This window comes from Aspergillus eucalypticola (assembly GCF_003184535.1).
Source record: "Aspergillus eucalypticola CBS 122712 chromosome Unknown BO83scaffold_1, whole genome shotgun sequence".
Lineage (NCBI taxonomy): Eukaryota > Fungi > Ascomycota > Eurotiomycetes > Eurotiales > Aspergillaceae > Aspergillus > Aspergillus eucalypticola.
In genome coordinates, this window is record NW_020290275.1 from 948,187 (window position 1) to 968,998 (window position 20,812).

The 20,812-nt window shown below is 51.7% G+C and overlaps 8 protein-coding genes across 8 annotated transcripts; 4 read left to right on the forward strand and 4 right to left on the reverse strand.

The window, feature by feature from the left end:
* Positions 1-109: 109 nt before the first annotated feature.
* On the reverse strand, positions 110-1,504 carry BO83DRAFT_394800 (Spo7-like protein; the record flags this gene model as incomplete). Its single annotated transcript, XM_025533035.1, has 1 exon — positions 110-1,504. The coding sequence occupies one exon, from the start codon at positions 1,502-1,504 to the stop codon at positions 110-112; it is 1,395 nt and encodes a 464-aa protein (XP_025393334.1).
* Positions 1,505-2,399: 895 nt separating this feature from the next.
* BO83DRAFT_384155 (putative alpha/beta hydrolase) lies at positions 2,400-4,167 on the forward strand (the record flags this gene model as incomplete). The annotated part of the gene is made up of 2 exons (XM_025532576.1): positions 2,400-2,567; positions 2,635-4,167. 2 exons carry the CDS (start codon positions 2,400-2,402, stop codon positions 4,165-4,167), a joined length of 1,701 nt encoding a protein of 566 aa, XP_025393335.1.
* A 285-nt stretch (positions 4,168-4,452) lies between these two features.
* On the reverse strand, positions 4,453-5,995 carry BO83DRAFT_374171 (uncharacterized protein). The gene has a single exon (XM_025530127.1). The coding sequence runs from the start codon at positions 5,852-5,854 to the stop codon at positions 4,607-4,609; it is 1,248 nt and encodes a 415-aa protein (XP_025393336.1). The 5' UTR covers positions 5,855-5,995; the 3' UTR covers positions 4,453-4,606.
* A 194-nt stretch (positions 5,996-6,189) lies between these two features.
* Positions 6,190-7,593, forward strand: BO83DRAFT_7547 (TatD family hydrolase). The gene has a single exon (XM_025537580.1). The coding sequence runs from the start codon at positions 6,293-6,295 to the stop codon at positions 7,472-7,474; it is 1,182 nt and encodes a 393-aa protein (XP_025393337.1). The 5' UTR covers positions 6,190-6,292; the 3' UTR covers positions 7,475-7,593.
* A 226-nt stretch (positions 7,594-7,819) lies between these two features.
* Positions 7,820-9,262, reverse strand: BO83DRAFT_301959 (uncharacterized protein; the record flags this gene model as incomplete). Its single annotated transcript, XM_025527137.1, has 6 exons — positions 7,820-8,180; positions 8,259-8,289; positions 8,346-8,590; positions 8,637-8,726; positions 8,786-9,015; positions 9,092-9,262. 6 exons carry the CDS (start codon positions 9,260-9,262, stop codon positions 7,820-7,822), a joined length of 1,128 nt encoding a protein of 375 aa, XP_025393338.1.
* A 2,495-nt stretch (positions 9,263-11,757) lies between these two features.
* Positions 11,758-13,589, forward strand: BO83DRAFT_374176 (S-adenosyl-L-methionine-dependent methyltransferase). Its single transcript, XM_025530128.1, has 5 exons — positions 11,758-12,151; positions 12,238-12,361; positions 12,439-12,562; positions 12,627-13,084; positions 13,141-13,589. The coding sequence occupies exons 1-5, from the start codon at positions 11,828-11,830 to the stop codon at positions 13,449-13,451; spliced, it is 1,341 nt and encodes a 446-aa protein (XP_025393339.1). The 5' UTR covers positions 11,758-11,827; the 3' UTR covers positions 13,452-13,589.
* A 455-nt stretch (positions 13,590-14,044) lies between these two features.
* On the forward strand, positions 14,045-17,126 carry BO83DRAFT_404740 (C6 transcription factor). Its single transcript, XM_025533742.1, has 3 exons — positions 14,045-14,232; positions 14,311-15,496; positions 15,551-17,126. The coding sequence occupies exons 1-3, from the start codon at positions 14,169-14,171 to the stop codon at positions 16,710-16,712; spliced, it is 2,412 nt and encodes an 803-aa protein (XP_025393340.1). The 5' UTR covers positions 14,045-14,168; the 3' UTR covers positions 16,713-17,126.
* A 429-nt stretch (positions 17,127-17,555) lies between these two features.
* BO83DRAFT_422370 (nuclear transcription factor Y subunit beta) lies at positions 17,556-19,003 on the reverse strand (the record flags this gene model as incomplete). Its single annotated transcript, XM_025535036.1, has 5 exons — positions 17,556-17,757; positions 17,810-18,066; positions 18,163-18,290; positions 18,356-18,466; positions 18,844-19,003. The coding sequence occupies 5 exons, from the start codon at positions 19,001-19,003 to the stop codon at positions 17,556-17,558; spliced, it is 858 nt and encodes a 285-aa protein (XP_025393341.1).
* Positions 19,004-20,812: the final 1,809 nt, after the last annotated feature.

Consider the following 20,812-nt stretch of genomic DNA (forward strand, 5'->3'; position numbering starts at 1 on the left):
AGTGTGCAATTCAGAGGGTATAATATTGGCAATGGACATACGGGGGATAATTGGTAGATTAGACCAGAAATTGGTGTTGGTTTGGGAGACCAAGGACCGGAGAAAGTTTCTATTCAGCACCATCTTCTTTGGGTTTCTCTTTTTCGCTGGGTGTGCCCATAAAGGAGGAATCGTCGGAGGAAAAGGATGGGGTGCGCACGCCCTCTCGGATTTGGGCCTGCGTCAAAGGAGACAGGCCACGAGTGGCGGCTTTGGATGCCTTCTTCTTTCGTGATTGCTGGATTTGTTGTTCTGTGCTTGGACTTGTGCTTCCGCGGCGGGGACGGCCACTGACGGATGACCTGGACGGGGGTCGGTCGTCAGTGTCAACGGGGGTAGTGCTGCGTGATGGCGTGCGGGAGTGGGATTCGGAGCGTGGTCCGCCGCGTCGCAAGGGCGACTTGGATTCATGGACGAGCTTTGAGATACTGGACGAATGGTGGTGGTGATGGGGACGATGTGGGATCTTGTCAGCATCGCCGGGTCGGCTGATCGTTGCGGCAGCGACTCGTCGGCGTTGCGACGCCTTCCAACTCAATCCGAACCACCAGAACCAGCCGCCGTCCTGCTGGGCGAGCTGACGCTCCCTTTGACGCAGCTTCTGGCGCAGCTGAGCACGACGATCATTTTCCTTATCCCAGAACTCGCTGCGGTATTCATCCCAATTTTCGCGAAACTCGGGCGAGAATGACTTCGGCAGTAGAAGAAGTCGAATGTAGTCCCCTCCCGGGCTGAGGTCTTCCTGTACCAGACCGGATTCCGCGTCGTGGTTGTAGTACTGCTGGTAGTGCTGCCGACTACCACGTCTTTCGGACGCAGGGCGCTCGACGTAGTGGAAATCGCCCACGGGGGACGGGAAAAAGGGTGCAGAGAAGGGGAAGAGAAAGGAGAGGTAGGAGAAGAGTTCCTGCCACCAGGGACCTCGGATGACCACGATCTTGGTGTTCATGGTGCGGAGGCCGCGGTTGGCTACGGCGAGCCAGCGCCGCGGCCAACGAACTCCCCGTTCCCATTGCCCTGTTCCCCAGACCAGAAGGGCTGTGACCACGCCACCCATCAGGGCGACCTTTTCCCCCATTTCGACCACCCAATAGACCGATCCTCCGACACCGCGGCCATCTTCGCGCGGGCGGAGAAAGAGCGCGTAGGCAAAGTAGGCGATCCAGGCGGCAAGCAAGAGAAGGAAGAACGTATTTTGTCGGCGGCGTTCCCGGAGAGCCAGGTATTGAGCTCGCAGAGAGCTCTCAAGAATGAGGAGATTGAGGTATATCTGGGGTGGGGAAGAGGGGAGGGTCGACAGTGGATCGGGAGTTGACGACCGTGGCGGGGAAGAGGGATCGCTAGAGGGAGCTTGGGAGTGAAATGCAGGCGCCAATGATTCGGAGGAGGATGTCGCAGAAGATGCAAGACGATTGTTGGGTGCTGGAGAGCCCTTGACCAGTTGGTCTAGGCTTGCTGAGGCCATGGTGAGCTCTGGAGTGGAAACCAGAGAAGAGGGAAAGGCGAGGAAGGGCCAGGGAGATCGGGTTCGTCAGGACGGAAAAGAATAGATGGACCAGAAGTGAGCTCCGAGGCTCAGATCGCAGAGGAATAATTCAATAACACGGAGGTGGATTTTTGGCCTTTGCGGCCCAGCGCTATCTCATCGCATGGAAGAAAAAAAAAAGAAGAGGTATCGAGGAAGACAGGAAAAAGGTATGGGGAGAGGGAGAGGGAGAAGGAGAGGACAAGAAAGAGTGAAGAAGCATCGTCATCCATTCATTCCAATCGGCCAACACTTGGTTGAGGCTCCACTTCCGCTGGACTTTCAGCTGTTCCTTTTCTCAACTTTCTGCCTTCTCCTCCTCCCCCTCTTTTGTTCCAATCTACTGCCTCTCTTTTGCATGCATGTGCTGTCTTTGACATTCAGAGTCTTTAATTGTGCAGGTTAGGTACTGCTGACTCATTTATCATCTTCAGCGTCATCATCTCTGGTTGCCTAACTCACAAACTTACCTTATTCCTTAACTCCATCTCAGATCGGGGTTAACGGTCTTAGGCGTTGTCCTCAACCGTTTCTTGTTTTGTACCACTGACCAGTTTCTTACTCTCTCCACTGCGCCCTCCTAAAAACAGAAGTTAATCTATTTTCCACTCGCTGTCTTTAAATACCCCCTTCTTCTCCGTGGCAGTCGAGAGAGTGACAGAGCTTTTCCCTCTGTCACTCCGTCTTTCCTGGCGACAAAGTGTCGATCGCGCGATTCCCTTCGCTTTCTTTTCAGGTCCCAGTCTCACGTTCCTGGACCTCGTTTGAAAGCGCTCGTTACATCTCCTCTTCTTCCCGACCGACGGAATCTAGACGCTCGTCGTCTACATCTACGATGGCCTCCGAGTCGCTCAACTCGCCCAGCGGCCAGTTCCGCGGCCGCAGCCAGGAACCCGTGGCTTCTGGCCGAGAGAGTACGCCACATGCAGCGCGCGGAGCCAGCGCAACGCCTCCCCCCTTGGCCTGGTTTCCCCTAGGCTACAGGGAAGGCTTTAGTCAATGGGTACGTTTCTTTACTGAGGAACAAAGTCAATTGTCGCATGGGTGACTGAGACTGGGTTTTCTTCCAGTGGGCGTCTTTACCCGCCGCCACAGCCGAACACAGAGTTCTTTCCCACCTCCCTTATCTCCAGCACCAACCCCCAACCCACCTCCAGACCGGTAAAACGAGCAATGTTTCCGGATGGACAGGCAGTCTCCAGTCCGCCGATCAAACCCAGCAGGGCGAGGTATCAGCCAGTTCTACCAATGACCCGTACGGCCCTCGAATGTGGCGCTCTAGCATGGTGGAGCTGAGCGGGAAGAATCGGGCTCTGAACGAGTTCTCAGTCGAGCGCATTGGTGAAGAAGCAGATCAACATCTGGTCATGCTCCATGGATACGGTGCTGGTCTGGGGTTCTTCTATAAAAATTTCGAGCCGCTTAGTCGCCTGAAAGGGTGGCAACTCCATGCGCTGGACCTCCTGGGCATGGGCCGCAGTACGCGACCGCCCTTTCGCATCAAGGCGAAGGAGCGTGAACAGGCCATCAAAGAGGCAGAGGCATGGTTCGTAGATGCGCTAGAAGAATGGCGAGTCAAGCGCAACATCGACCGTTTCACACTCCTCGGCCATAGTTTGGGAGGCTACATGGCCGTGGCATACGCTCTCAAATATCCGGGGCGACTTAACAAGCTTATCCTAGCTTCCCCCGTGGGAATCCCGGAGGATCCATATGCTGTGCGGGCAGAAATGCCTGCGCCAAACGAGTCGACTATGGCGAATGAGCTCACCCAAAACCAGCGCAATATCGCCGAATCCGCCTCTTCGGTTCCCCCCACTGAGCTTCAGAAGGGCGACAACAATATTCTGCTGAAGGGTTCCCCTACAAATAGTGGTGCTTCCCCAGACCAGCCGCCCCGGCGCATGGTTCCCAAGTGGTTCGCCTACCTTTGGGATGCCAACATCTCCCCCTTCAGTTTGGTGCGATGGGCGGGACCGCTTGGTCCGCGCCTGGTCTCCGGGTGGACATCCCGGCGCTTCTCCCATCTCCCGGCAGAGGAGGCCAAGGCTCTGCACGACTATTCGTATTCGATCTTCAGCATGCGCGGCAGCGGCGAGTACGCTCTATCGTACATTCTCGCCCCGGGCGCTTTCGCCCGCAGCCCGCTAATTCGCCGCATCGAGGGCGTCGGTCGTCAATACATCCAGCAAAACCCGTCCCCCGCATCTGCTGTCCTCGAGTCTGCGAAGGCCGCAGCTGCAACGACCACCTCCCAGTCTACTTTTGGATCTTCCTCTACCAATTCTGCCCCCTCCCAGCCCCCTTCAACGACACCTAAGCGCGAAAACGGTCTCCCCATCATCTTCATGTATGGTGACCACGACTGGATGGACGTGAAGGGCGGAATAGCCGCGAAGGCTAAGCTGGACCAAGAGAAGGAGCGTATCCTGCAGAACGCGACGGTAGAGGAACGCGAAACGGACAATGGCTCGGCCAAGGTGGTTATCATCAAGAGGGCAGGCCATCATATCTATCTAGACGGATGGGAAGAATTTAACCGGATCGTCTTGGCTGAGATGGAGCAGGTGGCTGAGAAGGAGAGAGCTAATCGATCTTCATAGAGCTCTGCATTTCTATGCAGTCTAGTCTGACCAAAACAGAGGTCAGAACTTTCATTTTGTTTCAAGAGGTGTTCATGATGTGTTGGGTCACTAAATAGCGGGATTTGTTCTTTTGTTTTCTTCTGGAATCAGTAAATACATGATGAGTTCGTTTCTTCATAGATCGGGCGATGTCTCAAAGGGTATCTGTCGATCATGGACTACGTGGAATGTAAATACCTTAACGGTAGAAGTAGGAATGTGAAAAGATAGCATCAAAATATAGAAGTAGAAGAAGATTCGTGTGTCATGATTCGTAAATCGTTTAGGAAATTGTAAACCTAACCCCGTCATATCCAGTCGGAAAATACTACTTAGATAGCACATTATCCAGACATTCCACAAAACAACACCACCAAACGAGCGTGTACATGACCATAATCACAATCAAAACGATCAGTTACAACGCCCGCTCCGTCCCTGACGACGCCCTGGTCAACTTCACCCCACTATTCGGCCCCGACATACTTCTCCTTCGATATCTCACGCCAGCCGGGTAATGGATCATAGACTTGGCCGATGGTCTCGGCGATCGTCGCTCTTCACCTGGTGTCGTTGACCCGCTCGTGCTGCTTGTGCTACCGGGTCGCAAGGAGAAATATCCCCCTAATCCATCAGTAGGGCTCGATACCCGAGGGATCGATGCGCTTGGAAACCTCTCGGTAGGTGAGGGGGTGCAGAAGAGCGTATTTCTGTGATTTTGTTGTTGTGATAGTGGTGGTGAGGTAGCCCTACGTTGCGGATGATCTAGAGCATCCGGCAATGAAGATTTCGGGGACAGGCTAGTGGATAGTAAGGAGGTGGTTGCGGAGCGATGGTGATGGCGGGTGATATTGGTAATGCCTCCGGGGGGAGGGCTGGTTGAAGCCATTTGTCGATGTCTCCAGGGGAGGGCTTCGAAGGGTTCACTGTTGGCGCTGCTGCTGTTGCTGTTGTTTCGGATGGATAAAAGTGGCTGAGAGGGAAGTTCTAGTCGCTCGTTGATGGATAGCCATGCTCTTTCGTCGTGGTCGGTACTGGTGAGATTTGGTGAGGGGGAGGCGGTGTCTGAGAGGAGAGGATGGCCTGGATATCTTGTCGTTGTGGCGGTGGTGGTGGTAGTGGTTGCTGTTGTTGCTGCTGCTGTGGTTGCACAGCGCCAGCCACCTAGACCTTCGAAGTCGCGGCCTTCGTCGCCACTGATGAGTGTTAGGAGGGCAGAGGAGGCGGAGTGGCGGGGGGGTGTGTTTCTTGGGGCTTCATCTTTGCGATAGAGTGGAGCAGTGCTGGTGTCTTGGGTCGAGGAGGTGGAGGCTGTAGTGGTCAAACTGTTTGTTCGACGAGGAGCATTGTAGCCTGGACGGTATGTTGCGAGTGCAGTGAGGAGTCCGTTGTTTAAGCTGTGGTCGACGGAGCGACGCTTGGGTGTCGTGGAGGCTGCTGGAGTGGTGGGCTCAGATGCGGAGAAGTTGAGGAGGGAGGTGTTGGCGGCTGTTGGGATGACAAAGTAGTTTGTGATTAGGGCAAGACATAGTTCGATATATATGACAGAGAAGCGGAGGATAAGAAATACGATGGAAAGGAAGGTGGTGAAGCATGCGAACAGGGCGAGAGGGAGGGAGAAGAGAGTGAGGAGGGGAAGAGTCAAGAAGGCGGAGATGGAGGACATGAAGATGAGGGGAGGAGGGCGGCTATGGAGTGGGCTATAGAAGATGGAAGGAGGATATTGAATACGTGGAAATGTTTGTTTTCTTACTAGATATATGAGAAGCAAGTGGCATGACTATAGTAGGAAGGCATAGTTCTGCAGTGTCCATGCAGGGAATATAGCAAGCATGATTGCATCCCCAGATTTACAATGCGGAGAAGCAGACAATGAAGAAGCATGTGATGCTCCATATCCGCTGTCTGCCCCAGGCATCAATACACCGCGTATCACGTTCGTATCGGTGGGCTTTTCCTTACGTCACAGCTTCGCTTTCCATTCATTCATCACTCATCGTTTGTCAATCAACACATACCCAAGCTACCTCTGGAAACATTATTCTTTTTGCCTTGACACTCGAACTCCTCATCGGCTTTTTGGCATTTCCATTTTACATGCACCATGTCGGAGGCCAATCCGAATGATGCATTCCCATGGCACTTGGGGGTGTTTGACGCCCATTGTCACCCCACTGACACCATGTCATCCATTGCGGAAATCCCCCAGATGAAAGTATCGACATTGACAGTCATGTCCACTCGCGGAGAGGACCAAGACTTGGTGCTTCAGACCGCCACATCCTTGACCCAGGGTCAGGAGTCCGCCCAAAGTTCGACAACAGGGCCTGTGCTTCCGTGCTTTGGCTGGCACCCATGGTTCTCGCATCAAATCATCGACGATGTAACTGGTTCACCCGATACCAACGAAACTACCTCACCAATTGAGCGGAAGAAGCTGCACTATAAAAAGGTCCTTACTCCAGAGCCAGATGATGACTTCATCCTGTCGTTGCCTGATCCGAAGCCGCTGTCAGAGTTGCTGTCGGAATCTCGAGCACGGTTGCTGGCGTATCCCCATTCTCTTGTGGGTGAGATTGGCCTTGATCGTGCTTTTAGGCTTCCCAAGGCGTGGACCGAGGAGGAAAAAGAAACTCGGGATGAGCGAATGACCACCGGGTCGCGCGAAGGTAGACAGCTCTCGCCGTATCGTGTTCAGTTGGCGCATCAAAAAGCCGTTTTGGAGGCGCAGTTGCGCCTAGCTGGAGAACTTCAACGACCAGTTTCTGTGCATAGCGTTCAAGCTCATGGGGCGGTCTTTGACCTCTTCAAGGCCCTCTGGTCTGGGCATGAGCGGAAGAGCGCCTCACGGCGGGAGAGACGCCGACGATATAGCGTTACAGATGCGCATGCAGAGAGCGACGCAGAGGACGAACGAAAGCAACAGGAACCTGCAAAACCAGAAGAAAAGTCTCTACCATTCCCACCACGGATCTGCATGCATTCTTACTCCGGACCGGTGGAGCCATTGAAGCAATTCCTGCATCAATCCAATCCATCAGACGTCTATTTCTCCTTCTCTTCTGTGATAAACTTCGGTGGGCCTTCGTCAAAGAAGGTCATCGACGTTATCAAGGCTTTGCCTGATGATAGGGTACTCATTGAGAGCGATCTGCATACGGCGGGGCAACAAATGGATGACTTGCTTGAGGAAATCGCTCGACAGATCTGCGATATCCGCGGGTGGGATTTACATCAAGGCGTTCAACAGCTCGCTGAAAACTGGAAAAGGTTCGTTTTTGGATGATACATCCAACTGCGGGATATCAGGCACATGCAAGGCTATTATTCCAGAGCCGGAATGCGTACACAATCGCATACTGAAAGATTTGTGTTGTGCCAGCGATATGAAGGTATGGAAGCAACGCAACATTCAAACTCAATAGTGCTGGACCATCACGCTAACTTCCCAAACTAGCAAGCATTCGAACCCAAATTAGTTGGAATACTCCGTTTCGCCAGGATGTCTAGAAGCACTCGTATGAAATTGCGTCTAGACAATGGAGAAACGACGTTTACGTTATTATAGACCAACCCAAAAAGAAGACAGAAAAGAAAAGGATATGCTAGAGACGCCGTCGGTGTAGCCCTCCTATTTTACATGGTTATTTGTATTATCAGCACCACCTGACTCTGGCGTCACACTTTCGTACACAATGGTGATGTTATCTGTACGACGGATGTGCCCCATATAATGGCTCTCGTCCCCGTGATCGTCAACTGTCTGCAGAATGCTATCCTGGCTGCCAACATCTGCGACCATCATATTGCTCTTGCTTTTCCGGTGTGCGGACCGCTTGCTGCTCCACTTGTTGGACTCGGGCAGTTGTGTACTACTCTCTTTGTACTGATATCTGCTGGTACTTCTCAGACTGCGCTTTCCGAGAATTATTTCGAGAAGCGGTTGTAACGTGGGGATACATGAGGCTAGGATCACGACGTTTGATTCGATACTGTCGAGAATATTGTCAATGTCCGGGATTTCCTCTCAACAACGGCTTGGTGCCACAGAGTAACACATATTGGCTTACCTTGTCCAGATCACAAGATCTGCTGTGGCATCTGCTATAGTGTCAGTCGGACTCCGGTCACACGGCGTTTTGTCAAAAGCAACTTACATGTCGTATCGCTGAGATCAGCAAGGCCCGGTAGCTGCATGCACTTAATTATTGCCATTGCGCAAGCTCTATTTTCGTGTTTGTTAGCGAATACTGATGACGATGAGCTCTCTGAGTTCTTGCTTACACCGCACTCAGGCCCAACGCTGCGCACAATGCCAATCGTTTCCGCAGCGACATATTGAGTTTCAGCAAAATGATTGTCGGATAAATTGCCAAATAGAGATCCGTAAAAGCAGATACGGCTATGGTTGATTAAGCTCGGCTTCATTCAGTTAGGGTCGCACCTACCTCCAGTGAAGATGGCATAGTCCACAAGGATCCACGAGCTCCGGCAATGTGCGCCCTTCGACAGAAGAGACGTGTCCCAAAGAGCTCTCGCTGGATCGCACATGGTAAAGAGCACCAAGATGCAAATGCACGACACCAGTGCCACGAACCCCGTCAGCCCCCACAAGATTGCACGTTGTATAGTTGTCGGATTCAGAAAACGGCTCAGCAGGGCTGCCACGGCTAATTTGGGTAAGGCGAAGGATATTATACCCAAGGCGAAGTTGATATAGTTGACTAGCAAAACGAGTTCTAGTCTATCTGCTATGACGATTGCATGTTTTCCGTAACCTAGAGCGACGTCGACCGTTGTTACTACAGAATATGATATGCTGAAAACCTAAAATGATCGTCAGACTTTACGGCAAAAGGACAATTGTGGCAGTCGGACCTGAGGAAAAGCGTAATTGACTCACCATTGACGCTGCGATCAGCCAGTCATCTGCACCTGGGTTGCGCAAGACTTTAATACGGATGAAGAGCCTGGCTGCCACAGCTAGAATTGCAAGACTGGTCATGGCCCAAAAGACAGCCAAAATTCGTGGGCCCTTAGTCTGGTGGGCATATTCTGGAGATACAGCAGCCATCGCTTCGTATCCAGCATCCACAGCTTTGGTTGGACATGGATGAGTCGAATGCCGCAAACATCAAACAGTCCTCCGTTGATGTGAATCCAGCAAAATGTTCAATTCGCGACTCAGGCTATCCAGAGATTCATCTAAGGGGTTTACGCACAGTCCTTTCATTGTACTTTGACAGGATTTGCTTTTCCTCTAGTGTCAATTAGTTCACCAGCTGTGCAACATAATCCCTGTCTCTTCGAAGGCCGATTACGGACCATCTCGTGCATCCGAAGTCGCTTTAGAGTTGCATGGAGAATCTTTTGCCTCCAACCTTTATATTATTCTGCTCTAGGCTCTGGAGTCGAGACGCCTAGATCCAGAGTAATGTACATTTCTAAAATTCTGGGCAGGAACAATGTGCGATCTACTACTACCTGACACAGACGACAGCATCGAAGCCGTCCAAGAAATCCCCGGGCAAGCAAACCAATAGCGGCACAGAAACGTGGCACCATCATAAACATCATTCAATGATGTGAAATCACTTTTGGCCTAGAGCTGAGCCTCGATCATATTGTCGGCCGAGGTAAGATGCCCGACATTCCAGGGTTCAACACACTGTCCGTGTTGGAATAAGCAGGAGACGGTCATTGCTAGATCGAGATTAGTGGATTGAACGCTACTGCGGAATAGTTGGGATCGCTCAAGGAAGGCAAAGAGCACATGAAATGAACAGGTCCCAATATTAACCGAGCTTCTTGACTTTCCCACAGTTCCGACTTCCGAACGAGCTTCTGCCTGGAGTCCGGTTCCACCAGCGACGGCGCCGGCGCCGGCGTCACGCACCATCTCACACCGTTCTATCCCTAGCGTACTATAGTGCAATGCCTTAGTGAGTTACGTACGCTGCTTTCTTTGTCCTTTTGGACGCCACTGCCCGCAATTTAGATTGGTAATAGAAATTGCTGCTATACATTCAAGTATTTCCAGCTAATTGGTGATTTTAGAGATTGCAATTCTCCCTTGAGATAGACGATCAAAGGATAGGGCTTGTGTGCAACTTCAAAGCACTCCCAAATGAGTACATGTGGCTGAATGTCACTTTCCCCTACAGCAACATTTAAGGCTGAACGTCATGAGCCTATGTTGCTTGTCTTACCTAGACAATCCACCACGTTCTTGGCACCGCAGAGTTCCCCCAACAGCCAAGTACACCGTCGCTACAGGGTCGTACCATAGTGCTAACAATTAACCATCTCCTATTGATAACAAATCATCCATCGGATGTCCCACTTTAAACTAGTAACACAAGGGCAGTTCAAAAGTACGATGCAGGCCCGGGCTTATGGATGTCAATGGCGCGGAGTGTGGTGTCATGCGCTATACGAGTATCCCTGCAAGCCAGCAGTGCGGTTTGCGCGGTGATAATTAATTGAAAGCAACCCTTGTCCGTCTCAGGGGTACCTCTGCTTTTCTTACTGAGACACGGATGCTTCTAACAGCACTACATAGACGAACTTTACTACGCTCACTGAAACGCGTCGCACAAGTATAATCATTTCGCTGATGCCAGCTACTCCTGGCTCAAGATGAATGAATTACCCATGGTCCTTCGATTCTTGGGATTGTGTAGGATCTATTGGTATGAACCCTTGTACTTATACGGTACCTATATCTCGCGAATCCCGTGTGGTGCCTGTTAATTGAGATAGATTAGTCCCAGAATACGGCGCAGCAGTGGCACTTTATAAACGTGCGCTAGATGCTCTTGGTGCGAAGCCGTCGGGGCCGGACTCTATCTCATGAGCGGACGCCCGTCCTCGAACCCCCACTATCTCTGATTAAATACTGCTATTTCCGTGACCTTATTAGTGAGAGTGCCGCACTAAGAAGCTAGGCTATCTAGTCTCGAACCCCCACCAGAAATCGGCGGAGAGACTAATACAATGTCATATTGCCGCTGCCACCTAACTCGTGCGAAACCTCTAAACTAGTTATCCGTTCCAAACCACCATGTCTAGTTACCCACGGTGCCAGCTAATCACAGAGAGAACATGGAGAAGGAGCTCCGTATACCCTGCCTGTTCTTTGCCATTGCATCTAGCGATATGAAGCCTGCGTTAATGTAGCACGCGTCTTTGACCTAGCCGGACCATTGGTATGAACTTTCATTATCTGCTAATGACAGTACAACCAACCAACCAGGGTCATTACTACCCCTCTCCAAGGAGTGGAGTCTATTAAGACGTCGCCGTTACATTAGCGGCCCTACTGCAGGTCGCCAGAGTGGGCAGACTTGAGATAAATGACCAATGGAGGTTGCAGCAGTATCAGGCTTGTCTCCTTGATTTACATCCTCGGTGGGCACGGAAGGGAATGGAGGCTAACTATGTTAATCTAAGTAGCATAAAGTATTCTAGTGCAGGCTATATTGTAATGCTATAGAAGCGCGCAAGGCGAGAAGCCTACACAGGCTGCCCCATCCGTCTGGCTGCCGACCCATATTAAGTCGTAGAAGGCGCCATTCAAACGGACATCTTGCTTAGACCTTGTAACTCGCTCCGAAAGCATACCCAAAATAACCACAAAATGCCTCATAAAAACGGCTCAACGGTCACTGAGCATTATACCAATGGGGATCGCACCAATGGTCATCACACCAATGAACACCATACGAAAGGCACTCATTCCAACGGCCATGTCCCGTCCGAGTCGAACGTGAGCGTGGACACGATTGCCATTTCACCAAATGCACCAGACGCCGTTCCGGCTCTTATCGACCAGATCGCATCCCACAAATCCATCTCTCTGGAGGATTCACAAGAAAGACTAAGACTGCGAGATGCTGCGAGAGCCTTGGCGAATGCGCTGGAGACCCCGCGAGAAGCGATTGTTAGACAGTGCTGGACTACAGTAAGTCCTGCCTATTACTTGAATTTTTAAGAAATGCTTTGCGATGTGTATGCTCGCTGAGATCTGACGAACGGTTTCTGCTGTAGGCTACTCTGCACGCTGCTATTGAAACAGCTCTAGCTGTAGGTGTGTTCAGCGAATTATCCCAGGACAAGCCCAAGTCTGTCGCAGAGCTTGCGGTGACTACACAGAGTGATCCGGTCTTGTTGTGTAAGTATTCACTAATCTACTTGCAAATCTGGCATGTAATTCTCAGGTCGAGTTGTTGGTTCACTTACGCCTCCCAGCGCGCATCATGAAGCATCTGGCATCTATGAACGTAATCACTGAAGCGGGACCGGACGAGTACATCGCAACGAATCTCTCGATCACACTGAGTGTGGAGCGATATGGAGATGCTTTCCCTGCCCTGTGAGTGACACCCAGGGTGCTAATGAAAAGGTTAAGGTACTAACGTTATTTTTACAAACCCCAGCTCAGGTTGGTTATACCCAGGTATCTACGCTATCCCAGCCTTCCTTAAACAAAACGGATTCCGCAATCCAACCGACCCCACCAAGTCCCCATATCAGCTGGGACAGCGTGTCGACGAACACTTCTTCGAATTGGTACAAAAGAACCCTACCCTTGCCAAACAATTCGGCAACCACATGTCGGCGTACCATCAGGGACGACCAAGCTGGATGGACAAGGGATTCTATCCAGTCCAGGAGCGGTTGATTGAGGGTACTGAGCTGAGCGAGAAGGACGTCTTCTTAGTTGATGTGGGTGGTAGCACTGGGCACGATGTGTCTGAATTTCGTCGCAAGTGGCCGGAAGTGCCTGGGCGTCTTGTGGTGCAGGATCTCCCACAGGTTATAGAAACTGTGAAGGACGTGCATGTGTCCATTGACCCAATGGCGCATAATTTCTTTACGGAACAGCCGGTGAAAGGTAAGGCTTGAAACGGTCACTTCTAGTGATTGATGCGTAGGGCTGACAAGGTTCAGGAGCACGGGTGTACTATATGCATTCGGTTCTACATGACTGGCCTGATGATGTGTGCGGTCAGATCCTGTCCAACCTTATCCCAGCCATGAAACCAGGATACAGTAAGCTGTTGGTCAATGAGTATGTTGTCCCCAGTCTCGACGCGCATTTCGAAACGACTAGTCTTGACATGATCATGATGTCAATTGCCTCGGGGGAACGGACGGAGAAGCACTGGACTACGTTGATTGAATCGGCGGGGTTGAAAGTAGTCAAGATCTGGACGGTGGAGAAGGGAGTGGAGAGCTTGATAGAGTGCGAATTGGCGTGAAATCAGGACCTGTCTGCGATGCAGGAGAATTTGGTATGAGTACCCATGGATCCGGTTAGCCGTACATTTTTGTCAAACACTTTATCTCGAGAATGTAGTATGTTGATAAGGAATTTTACCAACGGTCCAGTGAGAGAGAAGAAATGGACGATAGGCGGACTGATAACGGAGCTGACGCCAGGAGTGGATCCCAGGGTGGATAAGCGCACGAGGAAGACACCGGCTGTCACACAGATGCAGGGCAGGATAATGGGAGGGGTCCTGGGCGTGAGTAGTAACCTAGATAGGTATGCTTCAAACTAACCATGGGCAGGACGGTAGCATTCAAATGGCGGGCAATGACAGGCTTCCAGAAGACGAGGAGAAAAAGCATCGAAGGTCTGACTAAATTCAAGGGAATCGATCAGCACCCCGCCACGTGACTCCCCCAGACCCGCCCTGGTCGGGCCCCACCCGATTGTCCATTATCGACCAATCACAACCATGCCGAGCAAAGCAATTCGAGTTTCCCGCCTTTTCTCCTCTTCATGTCTGCCATTTCTCCTCCTCCTTCTCCTTCTTCTTCTTTCCCTCTGCTTCTTTCTCTTCTCCAATCCTTCTGTTCATGGGTAGATCATGTCCTGATCTGACCTTATGCTCTATCCCTCAGATCTCTCGGATAAGGGATGACGAATTAGCGAGTCTCCGGACCCTTGAATCTGTGTCGATGTTTCGGCAATGACCTCCGCAGCGCACAGCAGTCATCCACCCGCCGGGAATGGGGTGACTAAGCGCAAGTCAGGTACGCTCTGCAATGTCATCAAGGACTCTGCATATATCTGCTATTCTTCTCATGGTTCTAATGAAACTGTCTATCTAGGCTCCGCGGCCTGCGTCCACTGCCATCGGCGCAAAGTCCGATGCGATGCCCGCATCGTCGGCCTCCCCTGCTCCAATTGCCGTTCCGCGGGAAAGACGGACTGTCGGATTCACGAAAAGAAGAAGCGTCTGGCTGTGCGATCAATCCTCGACCCTGTTCCGATCCGCTGTCGACCACCTCCTGCTTCTTCTGAGCCTACACACAGACACTCTTTGCCCCTCACGGCTACAACCCCGCCTGACGCTTTCACCACCACCTTCCGCGGTGTCCAACCGGAAGTGACAACACCTGTCGCACATCCCACCTCAAGCCTCCATAACCTTCATCAAACGCTTAATCATAATGTTAATCACCACCCTCCCCATAATGGCACCGGGTCAGCTTCCGAATCGCCGGCATATAACCGTCCTCCGCCCCCGGATGTCGCGGCCGAATCAGACTCGCATGCGGACTTAGAGAAACGATTAGTGAAGCTGATCGATGAGGAAGAATCGGGCAGTCGGGAGATTCGTCGGGGTGTGCGAGCTATATATGTGGGCCATGAGCTGTCGAACATGTCTTTCTTGATCCGTCAGCAGCGTGACAAGGATGACGACGTGTATCACTTTGCAGGCAATGAGATTCCGCGACGACAGTTAAAAACCGGGCATGATCAGCTCCTCATGGATGCTCTCACTTTGCCTGAACCGGCCCTAGCAGATGAGCTGGTGCAAGCTTACTTCGATCACGTCAACCCGGGGTATCCTATCATCGACGAGGACCTGTTCATGGCGCAGTATCGCAATCGAGACCCCGCTGATCCTCCCCCAATTCTGCTGCTACAAGCCATCCTGCTGGTGGGAGCCCACGTCACGCGTCCGAAAGCAGAACGCGATGCCCTGAAGGACATCTTCTTCCGTCGTGCCAAGTGGTTGTTTGATTCCCGCATTGAGCGTAATCGCGATATCCTGGTACAAGCTGCCCTCCTCTTGACTTGGCACTCAGATGGTGCCGATGATGATGTCGCAGCGAATGCGCACTACTGGGTGGGCGTAGCTGCCAGAATTGCCACTGGTCTTGGAATGCACCGAAATCCTATCTCCAGCCGGTTTGTCTCTCGTGATCGACGAATGTGGAGGAGGCTATGGTACATCATAGTGCAATTCGACGTTATGGTATCACTTTCCTATGGTCGACCGCAGGCAATGTGAGCAGATACCCCCTCCCCTCCTTTCCAATTGGTTGCTGACTTTATACACAGCAATCTCGAAGACTCCGATGTGTCCCCATTGACAATTTCCGACTTTGAAGGCTGCGGACCTCGTGTTCAATCCGACTATGTGATTCATTTCTCCGAACTCTCAGTGATGATCTCGTACATCGTTCGAAGCCGCTTCGGACTACGAGTGAGTCCAGAGCGCCGCAAAGCCGTCCTCCTCGAAGCCGACGAAGCCCTTGCCAATTGGTCTCTGAAGCTGCCCGATAAATTACGTCTCCGAGCATCCGACATGGACCCCTGGTCCGCCATGCTCCATCTCACCTACAACAATTTCCTGATCCTCCTCCACCGCCCACACCCCCGAGCATCCGCCTACTCAGACGACTACGGCCCGCACGATGCCGAAATCTGCAGTGCAGCCGCAGGAGTCATCACCTCCATCTTCGAAGAACTCCGACTAAACGACCGCCTCAAGTTCCTGTGGTACTCCGGCGTCCACACCCTCTTCACAGCCATGATCCAAGTCCGCGTCGAACTCCGCTTCTCCAACCCCGTCCTAGCAATCAACGCTCTCCGCCGCTTCGACTCAGCCTCCTACTCCCTCCGCGAACTAGCAAGCTACTGGTTCCACGCCAATACCATCCTTCGGCTTTTCGAAGACTCCAGACGCCTCCAAGAAGACCTCCGAATGGCCACCAGCGAACGACCACCCCGCCGCTTCAGCAACCCTCAAGACCAACTCAAAACCACCCTACACTCCACTACTTCCACATCCACCTCCGCACCCACAGCAACGCAAACAACACGAACCCCCAACCCAAACCCCACAGACCGCCCCCTTCCCTTCGAAGTCCCCACCCCAGACTCTTCCACGAACCACCTCCCAACAAGCCCACACCACAACCACCCTCAACCTCAGCCCCAACAACAAAACCACCACCATCATCATCATCATCTAGACGCCTGGATCCCCCCACCCCCACCCTCCGCCACCATGACCCCCGTCGTCGACGCCATCGACGCCGACGCGCCCCGCGAATCGCTCGACTGGCGCCAACTCTTCTCCTTCACAGATCTGGACCAACCCGTGCTACCAATGGCCATGGAAGGACTTCCCGAGTTAGAGGATGAGTGGCGTCAGATCTACTGGCAGGAGACTCCGATGTCGGATCTTCTGTTAGATGGAGGGTGGATGCATGGATAAATATCTCGTACCCCAGGTGTCTGGATCTGTGGTTATTTTCCTGTTCATTTAGCGAGTCGTGGTATCTTTCTTCTGGTTTGGTTAGATTTGCATTATATTCCTATGATGATGACTATGATGATGACTTTTTGTTTTCGTTTCTTTCTTTCTTTCTATCGATCGTCCCGTTGTTTATATGATGGTAAGCTAGCCCGTTCTTCTCTTGAGTACGTACGTAATTAGGGGGATTCCGGTTACACCGCGCAAGCCGCTCATGAACTATTTTCTGTCGTACAGGAATTATCTAGCGGTAACCATAAGACTTGGCTTCTACTGTACGGTTTTGAATGCAACCACGTGATTTTTAATGGCTGTCAGGGACAGTGAAGTCCAATCCGTGTTCTATTTGTCAGGTTTCCTGTTGTCTTCTTCTTCTTCTTCCTCCTTCTGAACAGTATCCCATACTCTGCAATGAATAATGACTAAGACACACATACACACGCAAATAATAGATACTCAACTCAGACAATAAATACATGTAACAGGCCCCTAGCAATCGGGTGTGGGTACCCCTTTTTCTCTGGTCAACCATAACGCGCAGATGAATATTGTACTCGTAAGCATGAAAATATATGGGCAATTTCTCTCTCTCTTGGTTGGCTTGATGTTGAGAGGTGCAGTTGCTCTGGTTATATGGAGGTGACTGAGAACGCCAAGTGGGCCTGGCAGGGTCGGCTAGTGCTCCAGCCGGTTGTAGAAGAGAAGATGAAGAATCAGAAGCAAAAATAAACCAAATCAGGGGGGAAAAACTATCTCTCTCGGCTCCGTTGTTTCTGTCGTATTGCTTGATTCGTGTTCGTTCCGTTAATATCCCGTAAGTAACCCATTGTATCGTACCGCGTAATTAGGATCGCTGTACAGGGAGTAACATCCGGAAACGTTCGTCGCTTGGGCCTGTGATCCCAGCCGCCTTTCATGCTGAAGACGAGGGGCATCCAGCCTCTGCAGGGGCGAAGGGAAGCTGATGTTCGAGTCTCTGCTTGTCCGATGCTGAAGAAGACCCTTGCTGCAGGATAGTCGTCAAGTCCAGCGGATGGTTCTCCCGCACAGTAGCATACTAATAAGATTCACCGGTGGTGCCGTTGTGCGGCTGGCCGACCATCGGGGGGTAGCCATAAGCGGAAGTGTCCTGCTCAGACGGGTCCAAGCTTTGGTTCATGATATTGTTGGCGCTATCAGCAGCATCAGGAAACCCTGCACCAGGTCCCATTGGACGGCCACCAGGACCAGCAGGCCCGGGGGCCCCTACGGGCGCGCCAGCACCATATCCACTGCTTGTTGGACGGTTCTGGTGCTCGCCTCTTGCAGATTGGGTCTAGAGGAATAATTAGCGTCCGGATACGTCATGAAACTCCATGTCGCCTGTTACGAGGAAAGGCAACATGATTGGGGACGGTTGCACAGGTCTCACCTCGCGATACTTGGACAGGTAAATCTTAAGGGCCTCTGCATAGTTTTCAAACCCGAGGGAGGTCATGGCGAATAGAATGTCCTCCCCGTTGACGGTCTTGCGCTTTTCCTGCTGGCATTTCTCGGAGGCTACGCACAAATGGGTAAGACTCCGTCAGTGAAAGAGCTTGTAGAGCAGGTGTGGTCGCACCAACCTTCGCTAGTGATGAATGAGATAAACTCGCTCACACATTCTTGCATACACTCCTTGGCCTCCTTTGCGATTTTGGCATTTTCAGGCAAAGCCAGCTTCATGATACGGGCCACTTAATTTGCGACATTAGTATCCTGACCTGGTATCAACTGTGATATATGCGGGGGTCGCAGGCATGAATGAAAGTGATCAGGCGTCTTTTACTTCCAGACATTAGGAGGGTAGGCGGGCTTATATGATGGGGAATATGCGAACGACCAAGAGACGAATGAGGGAAGAGCACGGAGAGGAGTTATCCAAGCCATGAGAACTCAAGTCACAAAACATACAGAAGACTGGCGGTTAGGATCAAATAAAGGCAACGGGGGTGTGCGGTTGAGGGGGGGTGGGTGAACCATCATAGTAGGGCAAGAGGCGGTTGACCAGCAGATAAACGTAAGGTACGCGCAAATCAGGAAAAAGAGAAAGCTGCAAGGGAACGCAACTAACCATTTGCAATTGGCAGCCATCTATCCTGCTCCTTCACCTCGAACTCTCCCTGACCCTGCGCCTGAGTGTCTTGTTGGTCCTTATCCATTTGTTCCTGGTCTTCACCCGATTGAACTTCGGGTTCCACCTCCGGTTCCTTCGAGGGAGAGGTCGACGACATGATTTTTAGCTGTTCTGAGAACGTGCAGAGATACTGGATTTAGAACGGGGGCTTGTCTCTAACTGCTCTGTTGGCAAACCACGTCAGAGCTGCGTGCAGCACGCGGTGGATTCTCGATCTCGCGCGCTATGATACAGCCGCGCCAAGGACAACGAGGGTGCGTCTGGCTGGGCAGCGATTCGCTTCACGACAGCCTGAACGGGGAAAGACGGGCGTAGTTGCGCGTGTGGGGGATTGGCAATGCTTCTGCGATAGTCCTGCTTTAGCGTCGTGAGCAAGGACCGGCGGGATCTATTATTCGACAAGGAGGGTGGAGGGAGGGGGGTGGGTTGTGTGTTTGGTCGCAGCAGGCGTATTCTGTTTGTTATTGTTTTCTAAGGTACTTTAAATCTGTCTTGCCTGTCTGTCTTTTTGGGATTTCCAGCGCGTTTTTTTTTCGTATTTCTTTTTTTCTTTCTTTTTTGATTTAATTTCTTTCTTCTTCTAAATGGAAAGATCTGATTTGATTAGCCAGAGTAAAGATGGATACAGCACCAGAAACCTGGAAACTCTTTTTTTGGCAAAGCCCCTGTGGCTCAGTGTGGAGGGAGGTTTAGAGGGCAGCGCGCGCGCGACTGCAGGAGTGGTCACGTCAGCAAGCCATGCGCACTTGACAGTTTCCAGCAGCCCGGAAGATCTGGGAACAAGTCGGGGCGGGATGTGACGCGGGTAATGCAACACGGAAGTAACCGTGGGTCAGACTGGCAGTGTGGCACGTTGCGCAGCTGGGAAGAAGCAGCAAAACCAACAATTAAAGAGGGAGCAACCGACCAGGCGATTGGATCAAATTCCGGTGGCCCACGACGCTGGGGGATGGATGGGGCGTGTAGAGTTATTGGCTTACCGTCCAGTAGAGAGCAGGCAAATGGTCGTAGGGCAGGTATTACTGGGGACGGCCGCGATGCGCGCAGCAATCAATTGGCGAACCAGAAGTCCCTGGCAAGACGAGCAACGATCACTGGTTGTTGCGAGAAAGGCGCCCGACACCAATGAGATCGGACGGAGATCTAGATATAAACGGTGGTTTCCAACGGAGGGGACTTGATAGATGAAATTGATGATGATGCTAGTTTTAATGAAATCGCGATTGATGAGCGTTGAATGCTTTGCTCACTGTCAAGAGAAAGAGGAGAAAGAGAGAGAAGAGGGAAGAGAGAGCGCGAGCGAGAGAGAGAGAGAGAGACCGAAAGGACGAGGAAACGCGCGACGCTGCTGATGGCCTCAGGACTCTATTACGCTCCCCTTACGCAGTATCCTTATGTATTGTTCTGTTTTCGGAAAGGTGCAGACCCTCAATTGCAGGTGAGGGGAGATGAGGGGGGTCACAATACGGTATTACACGTGATGTCGGCCTGACATCGTCATCATCAAGTTTGCCAGAGACGAACCATGCGATCTACAATTGGGATACATCTTCTCGGGTCACTCTGTCGCGAATATATTACGGAGCATTTGCAGTATAGTAAGTTTCAGATTTGGCTATCTCCGAGCTCATCCGGCTCGAGCGCAAGCTTCTCCCATAATCGCGACTAATGGCCCCCGTTGATCTGTATCCTACATCTATCTGATCTGACATCTCATGAGCTTGCACTATGGGCACATTTTTGGCCGATATACGGTCCAGATCTCTAGCGAACTAAAACCAGAGGTGTTGATACCCCGGCTGAGACTGCATGATTAAATATACCAAGTTCATGCATGGATGTAGAATCCTGGCTAAAGTGTGGACCGGATAGCAGGTGTCATATCAGGCACCAATGTATAATCCTT